General features: G+C 37.2%; 1 protein-coding gene and 2 long non-coding RNA genes across 12 annotated transcripts in view; 1 reads left to right on the forward strand and 2 right to left on the reverse strand.

The window, feature by feature from the left end:
* Nucleotides 1-17,484, reverse strand: part of LOC127879121 (uncharacterized) — a 135,677-nt gene that overhangs the window by 96,467 nt on the left and 21,726 nt on the right. The gene's annotated exons all lie outside the window — the stretch shown is intronic.
* LOC127879108 (uncharacterized) overlaps nt 1-17,484 on the forward strand; it is a 34,042-nt gene that overhangs the window by 3,094 nt on the left and 13,464 nt on the right. For 2 of the 10 annotated variants that reach the window (XM_052425773.1, XM_052425772.1), the window contains 5 exons: nt 3,056-3,777; nt 3,915-4,087; nt 4,781-4,907; nt 5,021-5,135; nt 7,626-8,192. In XM_052425773.1, coding sequence (XP_052281733.1) covers nt 3,142-3,777; nt 3,915-4,087; nt 4,781-4,907; nt 5,021-5,135; nt 7,626-7,882 — 1,308 coding nt within the window. In that variant the 5' untranslated portion in view covers nt 3,056-3,141 and the 3' untranslated portion in view covers nt 7,883-8,192. The other 8 variants (XM_052425767.1, XM_052425774.1, XM_052425775.1 and 5 more) reach the window with 8 other exon arrangements.
* On the reverse strand, nt 8,061-16,415 carry LOC127879122 (uncharacterized). Its single transcript, XR_008048915.1, has 3 exons — nt 16,225-16,415; nt 11,630-11,686; nt 8,061-10,117 (listed from the first exon to the last, which is right to left on the reverse strand). It is a non-coding gene; the product is annotated as an uncharacterized LOC127879122 (long non-coding RNA).

Below are 17,484 nucleotides of genomic sequence, written 5' to 3' on the forward strand. Positions count from 1 at the left end.
ATGTGGCGGTTTACTTATTAAACACCATGGAAAAATCGGTTGAAGCGCTTCTTTAATCGACTGTACATATCTACTATATATGTATTATACATGTTTTAACTTGAACATGTAAAGAACGACGGGCAAAAACACGCGAACTTTATGTACGTATAAGGATAAATGTTTATGACTTGTTTATAGTTTGGAAAAAAATGACAAATTAACAATATATCGCACATTCAAAAATGAATGTATGCATTATATTTGCATTAAGAATTATATTTGCATTATATATAGCAAGCAATAAGATATTCCTTATAAAGATCTGAATAGATGTTTTTATTTTATGCTTTCCGGTGGTTTATAGGGAAATATCAATGAATTAAAACTGATAATTTCACTGTTTCAAACAGTGAAAATTATCAGTGAAAAGTATCGATAATTTTCACTGTTTACTGTTAAATGACGTCATTTTTTATGAAATGACGTCATTATCCCAGCAAAATTCTTTAGTTAAACTCTTTAAAATGTATATAAACGGTGTAAAAAAAGCATAAAAATAAAAAGAAAATTTGTTGAATTCGGTGAAATATCGATTTTAATTCACTCGTGATCATAGAAAATATATATTTTCTATGATCACGCGTGTATTAAAATCGATAATCCACCCAATCCAACAAATATCCCCTATATCGTGTATTTAAAACCATAAATCGACCATATCATTTTTATCGCTTTATATCGATATTTAACAAAACGTGCATTGGTTGAACATTAGCCTTTTAATTCTAGACGTTCCGCGTTCAAACTTCAGGACGGGCTTATTTGTTTTCTTTTATCTTTCCGCTTGTTATCATAATTAATTAAAACCATTCCATGTACTATAGTAATATTGGTATATATATATTTTTTAAATATTAAAATCCGTGTGCGAGTCTCTTTAAATCTAGTATAGTTTATCGAATCAATCAATTGTTACAGTGAAAGAATGCAGGAAACATGATACAACGCGTGTATAGTGCTGGTATTCAACTGGGTAGATATTTCTTCCGCAATGGTCTCATATTCATGTAATCTTCGTTCATGCGACGAGACTTCGAAACTACCCAGTACGGAATACCGTTAATGCCATCGTGGTAACACATTAAAATCCAGAGGGCGACAATGCAATAGTACGATGGCGACAATGCGTTAGTACGATGGCGACAATACGATAGTATGATGGTGACAATGCGATAGTACGATGGCGACAATGCGACAGTACGATAACGACAATGCGACAGTACGATGGCGACAGTGCGATAGTACGATCGTGACAATGCGATAATACGATGCCGACAGAACGATAACGCGAAAGTACGATGGCGACAATGCGATAGTCATATCGTACTGTCGTCATTGTATCATCGCATTGTCGCCATCGTACTATCGCGTTATCGTACTGTCGTCATCGTATTATCGCATTGTCACCGCCGTACAATCGCATTGTCGTCATCGTATTGTCGCAATGTCGCATTGATATCATTGTACTGTCGCATTGTCGTCTATCGCCTTCCGGTACACATGCGCACATCGTATTTTTACTAGATGGAGCCACTTTAAAAAATACTTTACAGTTCGGCATACCGTACATTAATACTCATTCTATTACTTAATAAGAATTTGATTTCATTATAACTGTAACCTCTTTCAAAGTACATCTTTATAAAGTCATCTATTTTTTTCTGCAATAAGAATAGTTTTTGTACCGGAAGGCGACATTCGACGATGCGATAGTACGATGGCGACAATGCGACAATGTGATAGTGCGATAATACGATGACGACAGTGCGACAATACGATGGCAACAGTGCTAAAGTACGATGGCGACAATGCGAGAATACGATGGCGACAGTACGATGACTATCGCATTTTCGCCAATGTACTATCGCATTGTCGCCATCGTACTATCGCATTGTCGCCCTCTGGAATTTAATGTGTATCCACGATAGCCCTAACGGCATTCCGTAACCCAGAGATATAAACCCAGGATGTATTTGAACAGGAATATACGCTAACTTATTAAAATCTATATTTGAGCAATGTTCACGGAGTACATGTGATTGTAAGTACAACATTTAACCTTTAAACCTATACCTTAAGTTCATGTGTAGTATATAAAGAGACATTACAAACGATAAGTATACATGTTATTAAATCTTAGCGTTACCTCGGTTTGACATTACAACGATAACGAAGGTATTTTACATACATAATAGCACACTTATTTGTGTTGTTCTATTTTGGTTCCGGTTTACTATGTTTACAATGCATCTTTATTAAAGATAATAAACCTTCTCAAGTGTTCTTGGCGTTCCGTACACAATTGTGTGTTTATCATATTGCTCACATACTACAACAACAAAACCTTTATTAAACTCAAATCACAAATACAGTGACAATGCATCTTTTACAGAAAGTTATAAATAATTGTGACATTGTGTAATACTTTATATAGAATATAGAAGAGATAAAGAGAAATGGAGACAAAATAAGATATGGGACATACATTTGAATTGAGTGGGGGAATGATGATGTTGGCCCGAGAAATAAACATTATTTCATTTGACCTGAATAACCTGTTTGTACAAATGTAAGATGTATTGTTGTATTGATATTGAAGACCTTCATAGTGTAGTTTATGTAGAGCTTTTAAAGTTTATCACTGGGATATTGCGAAATCGAATATTATATAATTATTATGCATTGTCGTTCACCAGACAAAAGCATCAACAAATTAATGTTAAAAACATATAATATCATGTACGATAAACATTTCAATACACAATTCTCCGAATTATAGGAACCTTCACTAGATTTAAATTTATGTTCAAGAGATTGTACGAAATGTAACTAAATAGTTATTGTATTATTAAAATATGTATGTCAATGTACATGTACGTGTTCTTTATTCGAGTCAACACTATGTGATTATTATTTATGTAATACATTGTAATGCATTTATTGTGAGTGATATTTATACATGTACTGCATATAGCACAATCAATGATTCTTGTAAGTTGTGTTTCCATTGAAGGAACGAAACAAAGTCATTGACATCTGCATGAACAAGGTATCAAGTCCACCTTCCTCGGCAAAGTGACAGCTTACGTGATTATCTGCATGTTCTACGACGACGACAATGCCTGCGGCCGGCGGGAGGCAGGAACGCAAAGGGCCACCACCAATGCTGTCCCTGGAAGGTCTAAAAGCGAGGTTCTGGGTCGGAAAGTAGGACGGCTCAATGGTAGGAAGTGTGCTTTGTGCAAGAAACCGTGTCAAAAGCACAGAGAACTGCCGTGTGGTCATGATTTTTGCAAGCGATGCTTAGAGTTCTATTTTGAATCGCTTGGTACAAACACTCTTAAAAGTGTTTACAATTACTTCAAATGTCCCCAATGCGGAAAAGATATTGAAAATCCGGCTCTCCCGCGTTCGAAATGGACGAAGCAGTTTAAAACGGATAAAAGAACAAAGTTCTACTCATCGCCTTCCGGTTTATCTGACGTCATGGTAAGTAGTAATGTCGAGATTCGGAGTCCTGATGCGCGACTGCAACGCACTTCCACCCACCGCACCGCTATATACGCCCGCCTGCACGAGAGCGCGGGCTTCAACAGCCGTATAGACTCGGACGCCGGATGCTGCCAGTACTGGTCCGGGACGTCACTTCCGGGCGGTGAACTGGTGTTGGCCGACTGGCTCAACTCCACAGTCAAGGTGTTCAATACACACGGGAGGTACATACACCACCTCAAGGTAATGATAAGTTACGTTTTTCTGCACGTTTTGACTTTCAAAATCGTTGTGCATAACTACATTAGAGTGCAGTTGTAGCACGCATATGAGTTAGTTGAGTCGCGTTGTATATCTAAACATTCTTGTGTTCCCTAAAGCTGCCCAGCCAGCCCCTGGATCTGACGTACCTGTGCGAGGACATCATGCTCGTGTCACTAGGCAGCCGCTCCGACAACATGATCTTCCTCAAGGTCACCGGGGCCCCGCAGGCGACGGTCAAGATCATCAGCAACACGCACCTGCACGGCACCTTCCTCTACCACACGACCAGGTAATAGTGGGCGTGGTTCCCTCCGCGCCCAAGTCTTCATATGTAATACTAGTATTATGCGTGGAATTGAATAAATAAGGCACATGTATCTCTGCGCCGAATCTGTAGGTGTATGGGCCCGGTCTAATTGACGAAGAGGTATACGTTGGACTCATCGAAAGTTAGATGAGTATTTGGAACCATTGAGACAATGTCAAACTATTTTATTGACTTATATATCTTATTTTTGGTGTGGACTTATGGTTTGTATGGGTGGGCTGAGTAAACCGATGGAAGCCGCATCGGTCAGGTTACCACTTACACAACTCACTGCTGGTTAGCGATCAGGTGTCTGGCAAGAATCTCATGCGCTCTGTCTAAACTGGGTTTGTTGAACAAACCTTGCGTTGTACAACTAAATGCAAGGTCTTCTTTTGTTTATGAAAACGGGGCTTAATGCATGTGCATAAAGTGTCGTGCCAGATTAGCCTTGCAGTCCTTGCAGACTTATCGGGGACAATACTTTGCGCGTTCGTGGTCGTTTTCGTTTACAGGAAGTCTCTTCTCGGAAGAATACTGCTAATGCGGAAAGTGTCGTCCCTGATTGGCCTGTGCGGACTGCATTGGTACGACATCTGGGACGACACTACGCACGTGTATTAAGCCCCATTTTCACAGAGCGCGGCTCAATTATGCATGCCGTTATAAATGCAGATTTGAGCGCCAGTGGCTGGGTGTGTTCGAGGAGTCCGGCGACAAGGTGTATGTGGCTGTTATGGAGACCAAGCTTACATCCATGCAGAAGATCAACATCACCATGGCGAAAACAGACACCTCAAGGGTGAGAATAATTACATATGCTATTTCTTACGACATAAGTGTGATTTTAAAACAACATTTATTGAGAATTTGAGTGAAGAGCACGTTTGAACTTCTTTTCATTGTTTTATGCAGGTACTTGCGTTACCGAGTGGAATTAATTTGACGTCAAACACATACATTCATTATTGTCCAGCATTAAAGCGGATATTTCTCGCAGAGCGATCAGACCTCTACTGTTTAACACCTGGTAAGTATTGTCAGACCTCTATTGTTATACACCTGGTAGGTATGATCAGACCTCTACTGTTTAACACCTGGTAAGTATTGTCAGACCTCTATTGTTATACACGTGGTAGGTATGATCAGACCTCTACTGTTTAACACCTGGTGGATATGATCAGACCTCTGCTGTTTAACACCTGGTGGATATGATCAGATCTCTACTGTTTAACACCTGGTAGGTATGATCAGATCTCTACTGTTAAACACCTGGTAGATATGATCAGACCACTACTGTTTAACATCTGGTAGGTATGATTAGACCTCTACTGTTTAACACCTGGTAGGTATGATCAGACCTCTACTGTTTATCACCTGGTAGATATGATCAGACCTCTACTGTTTAACACCTGGTAGATATGATCAGACCTCTACTGTTTAACACCTGGTAAGTATTGTCAGACCTCTATTGTTATACACGTGGTAGGTATGATCAGACCTCTACTGTTTAACACCTGGTAGATATGATCAGACCTCTGCTGTTTAACACCTGGTAGGTATGATCAGATCTCTACTGTTTAACACCTGGTAGGTATGATCAGATCTCTACTGTTAAACACCTGGTAGATATGATCAGACCACTACTGTTTAACACCTGGTAGATATGATCAGACCTCTACTGTTTAACACCTGGTAGATATGATCAGACCTCTACTGTTTAACACCTGGTAGGTATGATCAGATCTCTACTGTTAAACACCTGGTAGATATGATCAGACCTCTACTGTTTAACACCTGGTAGATATGATCAGACCTCTACTGTTTAACACCTGGTAGGTATGATCAGACCTCTACTGTTTAACACCTGGTAGGTATGATCAGATCTCTACTGTTTAACACCTGGTAGATATGATCAGACCTCTACTGTTTAACACCTGGTAGGTATGATCAGATCTCTACTGTTTAACACCTGGTAGGTATGATCAGATCTCTACTGTTAAACACCTGGTAGATATGATCAGACCACTACTGTTTAACACCTGGTAGATATGATCAGACCTCTACTGTTTAACACCTGGTAGATATGATCAGACCTCTACTGTTTAACACCTGGTAGGTATGATCAGATCTCTACTGTTAAACACCTGGTAGATATGATCAGACCTCTACTGTTTACACCTGGTAGATATGATCAGACCTCAACTGTTTACACCTACTAGGTATGATCAGACCTCTACTGTTTACACCTGGGAGGTATGACCAGACCTCTACTGTTTAACACCTGGTAGGTATGATCAGATCTCTACTGTTTAACATCTGGTAGGTATGATCAGATCTCTACTGTTTAACACCTGGTAAGTATTGTAAGACCTATTCGGTTTACCACCTGGTAGGCATGAGCACACCTCTACTGTTTATCACCTGGTAAGCAATTTACTCTTCTGTTTAAGACCAGGTAGATATGATCAGACCTCTACTGTTTTACACCTGGTAGGTATGATCAGACCTGTACTGTTAAAAACCTGGTACATGTTTGTATGATTAGACCTAGATTGTTTAACACCTGGTAGATTTGATAAGACCTCTACTAACACCTGGAAGTAATTATCAGACCTGTTTTATTTTACATTTTGTTTTACATGTAAAGTATGATAAGATTTCTTCTGTTTAACATCTGGTAGGTATGATTAGACCTCTACTGTTTAACACCTGGTAGGTATGAACAGACCTCTACTGTTTATCACCTGGTAGGTATGAACAGACCTCTATTGTTAAGCACCTGGTAGGTATGATAAGACCTCTACTGTTTAACACCTGGTAGGTATTATTAGACCTCTACTGTTTTGACATCTGGTAGGTATGATTTGACCTGTGCTTAAGTCTGGCTGACTAGCTGTCGGATGAGAGCTGTACATATATACGAGGATCGCAGGTTTGATCCCCAGGCAGGCTACATAAATTGTGAAAGGATTGTTCAATAACCATTTCTAAGGCCATTATCCCGCATCCACTGATTCAGATAGGGCAGTTGTCAGTCACTGGCATAATTGCACTTTATTCTGGCGATCTGCTAACCAGTTTTTAACTAACCTTCGTGATATGACTGAAATAGTGTAGAAAATCCAACAACAAACAAAATACTGTTTAATACAAGGAAGGTATGATATACTATTAAACACCTGGTGGGTATTATCAGACCTCTGCTGTCTACTGCCAGGTAGACACACACAGATTGATTTAATCATCTGAATTAAATCACTTAAAATGATCATATGATACATAAATTGTTCATCAGATATTAAACACACATTACAATTGTAAGATAGAGCATGTAAATAGGCGTTTCGTTTTTCAATCATCTGTATTTGAGTTTTAACTGGTCAGGTAGTATATTGGTTTCCAGTTACCATAAACACATTAGTGTCAACATACTAGTAATTTAAAATGTTCCCTCATAAACTTAAAAATACACATTAGTTTGAAGATAAGTTGAAATGTTCACTCAAACACTTTACAGCTGGTGAGCTAGTATTCACACAGAGTTTCAAGCAGAGCAATCAAGAGAAGTTCCTGCTAGGTGCCATCACATCAGACGCTACAGGTGGCGTGTACGTCACTACCCAGTCCAACATTATCTGTCTGAATGCAGCAGGTGAGCGAATTGACCTCATCCAGACATCCTTTGAGCCATTTGACATCCACTCAGCCAACAATAAACTATTTGTTATGGGAAGAAGTGACACTGTCAACGTCATAGACCAATCTACAGAGTAAAATGTGATCAGGACACCATGACCAACTTGATGCCAATGTGCACTTTAAAAATGTTACAAAATGTTTACCCTGTGAGATTGCATACTGAAGATGTAAGATGGTGTACAGATACATTTGACAATGTATGAACATTATTTGTATCAGTATTTAAACGAAAACTATCCAGTCATAACACATGTATAAATTAATAATTTATTTACATAAATAGCATTAACAAAATCATAAATTTCATATTCACATATAAACTATTTACTACGAATTTGTTTGAAAATAATATATTGTATAACTATTAAAACGTTTGTTAATTTAACTGCCTGTTATTCTTGTTTTAATCCTGATGGATACAAATTACCTAAAAAAAATAACACAACACACATAACTAGTGCTGTACTTTTGCTACATGCTGGGACACCCAATATAATTACCGTAATATATCTGAATGCTCCCAGAAAATTTAATTGTATGCCAGCAAATTGCTACATGCAAAAGGTACCTGATACAAATGTATGACTGAAATAGGAAGATTTATATTTATGAAATCTATGCGACCATTACAAAGCTGGTAGTTTGGGAAAACATTGTAATACTATGTATCATTGCTGTAAAAATAACAGTTAAATTCTATTTTTTAGTACACAACAAAGCATTATTTATAAATTTATGTGTTATTGGAAATGTGGATAACAATGTTAAACAAAAGCTGTGTTCGTGAAACACAATGCCCCCCTACTGCTCGCTTTGAAGCCATATACTAGTATTTGACGTTTGACCTTGAAGGATGACCTTGACATTTCACCTTTCAAAATGTGCAGCTCCATGAGATATGCATGTATGCAAAATATCGAGTTGCTATCTTCAATATTGCAAAAATTGACCTTTGACCCTAACCTTTGACCTTGAAGGATGACCTTGACATTTCACCTTTCAAAATGTGCAGCTCCATGAGATATGCATGAATACCAAATATCAAGTTGCTATCTTCAATATTGCAAAATTTGACCATTGACCGTTCACCACTCAAAATGTGCAGCTCCATGAGATGCACATGCATGCCAAATATCAAGTTGCTATCTTCAATATTGAAAAAGTTATGGCCAATGTTAAAGTTTTCGGACGTACAGATGCCATATATTTGACATTTGACCTTGAAGGATGAAATTGACCTTGACATTTCACCTTTCAAAATGTGCAGCTCCATGAGATAGGCATCTATGCCAAATATCGAGTTGCTATCTTCAATATTGCAAAATTTGACCATTGACCTTAACCTTGACCTTTCACCACTCAAAATGTGCAGCTCGATTATATATGCATCAATGCCAAATATCGATTAGCTATCTTCAATATTGCAAAATTTGACCTTGACCTTGAAGGATGACCTTGACCTTCACCTTTCACCACTCAAAATGTGCAGCTGAATTAGATGCACATGCATGCCAAATATCAAGTTGCTATCTTCAATATTGAAAAAGTTATGGCCAATGTTAAAGTTTTCAAGTTCAAGGTCATCCTTTAAGGTCAAATGTCAAATATATGGCATCTGTCCGTCCGAAAACTTTAACGTTGGCCATAACTTTTTCAATATTGAAGATAGCAACTTGATATTTGGCATGCATGTGTATCTCATGGAGCTGAACATTTTGAGTGGTGAAAGGTCAAGGTCATACTTCAAGGTCAAATGTCAAATATATGGCGTCTGTCCTTAAAGGATGACCTTGAACTTCACCTTTCACCACTCAAAATGTGCAGCTCCGTGAGATGAACATGCATGCCAAATATAAAGTTGCAATCTTCAATATTGAAAAAGTTATGGCCATTAAAGTTTTCAGACCGACAGACAGACCGACATACTGACGGACAGTTCAACTGCTTTATGCCACGCTACCAAGGGCATAAAAATTAAGAGATTATCATTGTTACCATACATTAATGAAATTTTATCAAATGTTGAGGGTTTCCCAGCATATGTACACTATGAGCAATCCAGGTGATGTAAACAACCTGAATTTAACTTTGTATTTTAATTCAAGTCATGAACATTCCGTCAGACATATCTCAGTCTATTGTGACCACTGTCCAGCAGAAGGATTCAAACCAATGTCTGTGACACAACACACCAGCAACTACAAGAGTGTACCCTCAGGCGAGTGGTAAAAGTCAACAACACAACACGTACACCATTCCATCACTGTGACTTGGGTTTCTTCTTAAACGGATCACTCCACATGTCCATGCCTGAAACAATGATTAGTAGATCTGCAATTTTAACAGTTCTTTTACTTTTGTGAAACAGTAAAAAATGAGATTAGCCAGATATCATTTGGACTTCATGTGTCATGAAGATTTGGGCAATAATTTTGGCCAATACCGTGCTTACCAGCCTTTTCTTTAACTTGAACTTGTTTTCAACAACATATGATACATGAATGTTGCCTCCAAAGTGTTCACAAGCTAATGACCTTTTTTTTTATTACATACGACCCAGTTTCAAACTCAGCCAAGATATCATTGGGAACTTCTGACCCATGTTTCATGAAAATTGGGAAATAACTGTGATCAATATAGTGCTCATAAGATAAATCTTTCCATTGCACGACTGCCTAAAGACAATAACAAAAACTCATCATAAGGGCAGTGTGCTCATGCATGTTTTTTATTCATTTTATTCATTTATTTCTATATGTTTTCAACACAAATAATTGATACAATACAAAAACATCAAATTATTTGTGGAAAAATATATATAGATATTACTCATTTTTCTCCTAGGTTATTTGCTATTTCATTATAATAAATATAACAAGGGACAAAATTGTCACAAAACCAGGTTTTCATTGTGAAAAAAAAATCTGATAAAGGGAGAAAACTCAAACTGAACTTTTGAAATGACCAAAAAAAATTAACCCCCTTTGTAAGTTTTTTTTTTTTTTTAAATCTATTTTTAGTCGTGGCGACCTTGACATTGGAGATATTGACGTGATTCTTTCGTGGGACACACCGTCCCATGATGGTGAACAAATGTGCCAAATGATTTTAAAATCTCACAATGAATGACATAGTTATGGCCAGGACAAGCTCATTTATGGCCATTTTGACCTTTGAACTCAAAGTGTGACCTTGACCTTGGAGATATCGACGTAATTATTTCGCGGCGACACACCGTCCAATGATGGTGAACAAATGTGCCAAATGATTTTAAAATCTGACGATGAACGACATAGTTATGGCTCGGACAAGCTCATTTATGGCCATTTTTGACCTTTGAACTCAAAGTGTGACCTTGACCTTGGAGATATCGACGTAATTATTTCGCGCGACACACCGTCCAATGATGGTGAACAAATGTGCCAAATGATTTTAAAATCTGACAATGAACGACATAGTTATGGCCCAGACAAGCTTATTCCGCCAGCCAGCCAGCCCGCCAGCCAGCCAGCCAGCCAGCCCCGCCCGCATTCGCCAATCTAATAACCAGTTTTTTCCTTCGGAAAACCTGGTTAATAAATGGACACACACAAGATTGATAAATGGAAAATTGCTCTTATATCCTAAGATGTTGTGGACTTTGCTCCTGACTGAAAAACACGCTTATGTTGATGTAACACTTTTTATTCCTGCGAAGTCCTGGAAGAACACTACACTACCTTATTTAATCAATATCATGGCAATTTATTTTTAAGAGAATATATTAACCTATCCTACGTGTTTCATCGTCTACTTCACTAATTATAGTTTGATAAATATTACCACCAGGTTGAATCTGTTCTCTGTCAATGCCTCTGCGTGCCTCGTTGGAAATCTTTTCTGTTGAACAGAAACATTTCAAAGATCAAGAAGGGCTAAAGGAAGGAAAATAGAACTGATACAATAAATACATAAGATGGAATTCTCTTGGAAAAGCCTGCCAGGCAAGCCAATTATCATAAGAACATTTATGTTCTTCTTCAAATATCAAACACATTAGATTGTATATATCGCTGCTAAAAGTTTCATGACAAACTGATGGACTTTGGCAACTTGCATGAAATTTGCCAATGAAACTGCATTATGTTAGTTGGTGAGACCAACATTCCAATAGGTATGTTATTATCATAAATTAAGAAAGTCATAATTTTTAATCAGAAACCTATAACATAAATAGTCACACAAAACAACCTTTACAAACCTCATGTCAACATTTTGGTTACACTATAAACATGTCATTTGAGCAGTTGTGACTTAATTACACTACAGTTTGAAAAACAGGAAAAAATAATGAGCTTTTGAAGCTTAAAAAAGCAGTTTCATAAGTCTTTCAGAATGCTTTGAAATGTGACTTATTTTAGATGATTAGCCTTGATCATAAATGATAAAAAACAAGCAAAAAACCCAACAAACAAGAGGGCCTGAAAGGCCCAAAGTCGCTCACCTGAGATAACAAGATATTATTGGGAGAAATCTTCTGAACAAGTTTCACGAAGATCGGAAAATAAATGTGGCCTCTAGAGTGTTAACAAGGTTTTACTATAGCCATATAAGGAAAAATGCCCTGCCCCCTGGCAGCCATGTTTTTTTCAACCAACCGGCATCATTTTTAAACTTGTCCAAGATATTATCCGGATGAATCTTCTGACCAAGTTTCACGAAGATCGGACAGTAAATGTGGCCTCTAAGAGTGTTAACAAGATTTTACTATAGCCATATAAGGAAAAATGCCCCGCCCCTTAGGAAGCCATTATTTTTAAGAAAACATAATTATTTTCGAACTCATTCAAGATACTATTGAGACCAATCTTCTGACCAAATTTGATGAAGATTGGACAATAAATGTGGCCTCAAAAGTGTAAACAAGGTTTTAGCCACATATAGCCATATAAGGAAAAAATGCCCTGCCCTGGCGGCCATGTTTTTAAAGCAACCAAAACCATTTTCGAACTCATCCAGGATATCATTTGGACAAATCTTCTGACCAAATTTTATGATGATCGGAAAATAAATGTGGCCTCTAGAGTGTTAACAAGATTTTACTATAGCCTTATATAGCCATATATGGAAAATGCCCTGCCCCTTGGCAGACATGTTTTTCAAGTAAACGTAACCATTTTCGATCCCATCCAAGATATCATTTAGACAAATTTTCTGATCATATTTCATCAAGATTGGACAATAAATGTGGCCTCTAGATTGTTTAACATATTTTACTAAGGAAAATGCCCCGCCCCCTGGCGGCCATGTTTTATCAACCAACCGGCATCATTTTTGAACTAGTCCAAGATATTATTGGGATGAATCTTCTGACAAAGTTTCATAAAGATTGGACAATAAATGTGGCCTCTAGAGTGTTAACAGAGATTTTACTATAGCCATATTATAGCCATACAAGAAAAAAATGCCCCGCCCCTAGGCAGCCATGTTTTCAAGCAAAGGTTACCATTTTTAAACTCATCCAAGATATCAGTGGGACAAATCTTCTGATCAAGTTTCATGAAGATTGGGAAAATAAATGTGGCCTCTAGAGTGTTAACAAGGTTTTACTATAGCCATATATGAAAATGCCCCGCCCTCTGGCGGCCATGTTTTTCAAACCAACCGGCAATCATTTTCGAAATCGTCCAAGATATTATTGGGATAGAATCTTATGACCAAGTTTTATGAAGATAAGACAATAAATGTGGCTCTAGAGTGTTAACAAGATTTTACTATAGCCATATAAGGAAAAATGCCCTGCCCCTTGGCAGCCATGTTTTTCAAGCAAACATAACCATTTTCGAACCCATCCAAGATATCATTGAAACCAATGTTCTGACCAAATTTCATGAAGATTGGACAATAAATGTGGCCTCAAGCGAGTTAACAAGGCAAATGTTGACGCCGCACAACGGACAAAAAGCGATCACAAAAGCTCACCATGAGCACGTTGTGCTCAGGTGAGCTAAAAACAGTCGCAAGTAGTGCTGCAACAATACGTCAATAACCTGTAAGGCAATATATTGCAATATATTGCTAGCTTGTGCCAGAATTATAACTCGCCAGCTAATCACCAAAACCAACTTAATTACACGTACATTACCTTTGTATAAACTGTATGTCAAGGTTCTAGTTTATCCTAGTGGCAATTCTAGCTTTTTTTACAAAATGCTTTATAAACACAATTAACTTTTTTTTTGGCTTTACAAAGCATTTTGTTATAAAATATTTGTATTGCCATTTTGTCCATTGGATATTCCCATTAAACATTAAGAATAACAACTCAAACAAGAATTGTGGGTGTTAAAAAACCTGTCGTATAACTTATCATAATTCTGTAACAAAAAAATGATCATTATTACTTCTGTTTATAATGACATCAATTTTTTATTTGGATTATATAATTATAATTTTTTACGTATTTCTACAAGCTTCATCTTAAATTTAACAGTATTAAATGCAAAAGCAGATCTTGCGGACTCCCATGTAACAACGCTTCTCCATATAATATAATTTTAAGAATGCTATTTTACGTTACAATTTATTTTTACTGAACACCAATTTGTTTTGATTACCTTATAATGATATCATTATTTCGGACTTTCTGGACGAAATGTGGATGAATTTTTGTAGAATTTTCGGACCGGTATGATGAAAATCGTATCGCAATACAATATCAAATTGCGTATTGCGATATATACCGATATATTGTTGCAGCACTAGTAGCAAGTAGTTTCAAAACATATCTCAAAATAATTCATTTAACATAAATTAGTTGACTGTGTTTCATTGTTTGCTAAATTACATTTTCAAATGCATGTGTTAAAAATTAAATAATTATTTAATTAAAGATTGTTAGACCTTTCTTCACCGGGTGCAAGTAAATATTCAAAGCAATGTGTTCTCTATGCAAGTGAAAGTCACAACCTTAAGTAAATCTCTGTAGGATACAGACTATCAAAATTGGAAATCTCTAGTAAATCTGTAAGAACTCACCTGATTTTAGATACAACTTTTTAAATATTATGAAAAACGAGACTATTGTCAAGCAATATGGTCCCCTACCGGTGAAACTCCACCATTTTCAGCAATATTTCTATTCTATGTGTTGCCATATCAACCAGAATTCTTGACGTAGGAACAAAATGAAATGACGTGCATAATCTCCATATTTCTTGAAATTCCATCTATCCATGTTTCAAGTTTCATGAAAAAATATTAAGACAGTCTCAGCCAAACATGGCCGAACCACAGACATGTCCTGTAAAATTTTGTTAGGTCTGGCCTGTCGGTCAAATTTACAGGACCGATTTTCCGGTATAAAAAATAGAGGTAGGGTAGCTTAAGTAAACAAGTATCGGCTACTTTCGTTTTGGAAAATGTTCTTAGATATTACGAAGGAGCGATTCCCGGCGGAAAATTAGAATGATTGATGAGAAAATGTATATTTTACTGTTAACATGTGTTCAACTTTTTTTTGATATGTTTTAACTAAACAAGACTAGTACCATGTATGGCATGTATTATTATATAACGTCAGATACATATGTGCGACCTTGAAATTAATAGCTTTTTAATCATTTATCATTTTATATAATTATCACTTTGATCCCAGCAATGAAACCAAGTTATTTTACTTAATATATTCTGTAGCTGGTAGGTCCTGTCAAAATATAGGAGGTCCTGTATTTTATCCCATTTTACAGGACCTACTGTCCTGTAAAATTTGCCTAGTTTCGATTTTACTGTTTAGAACTTTTAAAGTTATCGCAGGATCTACCATTTTCAGCAATATTTCTAGTCTATTTGTTGCCATGTCAACAAAAATTCTTGACGTAGGAACAAAATCAAATGATGTTCATAATCTCCATATTGCCATCTGTCCATGTTTCAAGTTTCATGAAAAAATATCAAGAACTTTAAAGTTATCGCAGGATCCAGAAAATCCAGAAAAGTGTGACAGACTCGCAGACACACAGAGAGCTCAAACCATAAGTCCCCTCCTGTTTCACCGGTAGGGACAATAATTGTATTAAATGGTAATAGAAGATCAGCAGAATGACACTTAATCAGCAAAATCACTTAATGCTTAAAGCACAAAACATGTGTTCTTTTGTTAAGAAACAAGACAATCATCATGTGGTTGATTTATGCAGTAGTAAAACAGACCCTGACCATGTAATTCAAAGTTTAAAAGACTGCAGGAGGTTTGTCAAGTTGAGATTCATGGATCAATCATATGCAGATCATACTTGCAATTTACAGATAAGCATACAAATGTGATAAAGGCAACGAATATGTTTATTTTAAATTTACATTTGTGCGACTGCTGGCTTAAACTAATTTGGACAAATATATACTCTGAGTCCGAAAATACATCATGTCCGAATACTAACGCCATTTTGTCGGATTCATCATTGGTTGTATAATTGCGAAGTAGATACTTGGCACAGTAACTGCAAGAAATGCTAGTAAATAATAATATCCTTTTTTCGCCTTTCCATCGCGGGCATCACGTTGATCAAAGTTAACTCTTTGATTTTGGAACCATCGCAAACTTAACCTCATATTTGTAGGTCGGAAGTTGTCTCCCTTGCAGATTGCGCAATAGACCATTTATTGTTATTGTTTTGATCCCGGATTTTTTTTTCGCATGCGAACGTGGCTGATACAAAAGCGAGAAATTGGCAGACGTAAACAAATCGAATGTTGATTACTCGACGTATTTTAACACGATAGATAATATCACTAAAGATCGTTACAAACCTTCTAACCAACTGTGACTCTGGCACGCATATAGACATGACTATCCTGGATTTAAGAAAGGCTTTCGATACTGTCCCGAATAAAAGCTCCTACATAAACTGGAGCAGTATGGCGTCACTGGTAACATCAGCCTCTGACTTGAGGACTTCCTTACAGACAGGAGCAGGGAAGTTATTTTGGAAGGTGAGATCAAATCCGGTAAATGTCGACTCCGATGAACCATAGGACACAGTCCTTGGTCCCATGCCATTCCTCTGCCACACCACGACATTGCAGATTCAGTCAAGTCCTCGGTCCGCCTATTTGCAGATGATTGTTAATAACGCACCATGAAAAGTCGCTAGGACCATGAATCCTACAGAAAGACCTGAATAAACTAGAAATCTGGCTAACACATGGGGCATGCGAGTCAACGCCAAAAATGCTATATCCTAACCATAACTAGAAAACCTCAAATTTTACCAGCTCGACAGCCATATCCTTCACAAGTCCTAGAAAACCCCATACATAGGAGTAACATTATCTGAGGATCAACAAGGAGCTCACGTATAAATTAGATCACCAAAAAGCAAATTCTACACTGCTTCCTTAGACGTTACCTGAAATTTGCCCTGAACCTGTCGCAAAGCCACATACTTTGCCATAAGATTTACTCTCGAGTATAGCTCGATTGTCTGGGATCCACACCTTCAAAAACACGTAGACAATGTTAAAAGATCGAAAAACAATCGGCAAGGTTCATCACCGAGTCTATACCGCCAAAACCCAATTAAGCTGCGAGTCAAATATGCTGAAACGTACGAAGAAGAAGAAGGCCAATTGACTGATCTCCTGCTAAAAGGTGGTTGAGGGGCTGGTTCCAGCCTGACTAGCCAAGACTTCCTTACCCC

This window comes from Dreissena polymorpha, chromosome 4 (genome assembly GCF_020536995.1).
Source record: "Dreissena polymorpha isolate Duluth1 chromosome 4, UMN_Dpol_1.0, whole genome shotgun sequence".
Classification (NCBI taxonomy): domain Eukaryota; kingdom Metazoa; phylum Mollusca; class Bivalvia; order Myida; family Dreissenidae; genus Dreissena; species Dreissena polymorpha.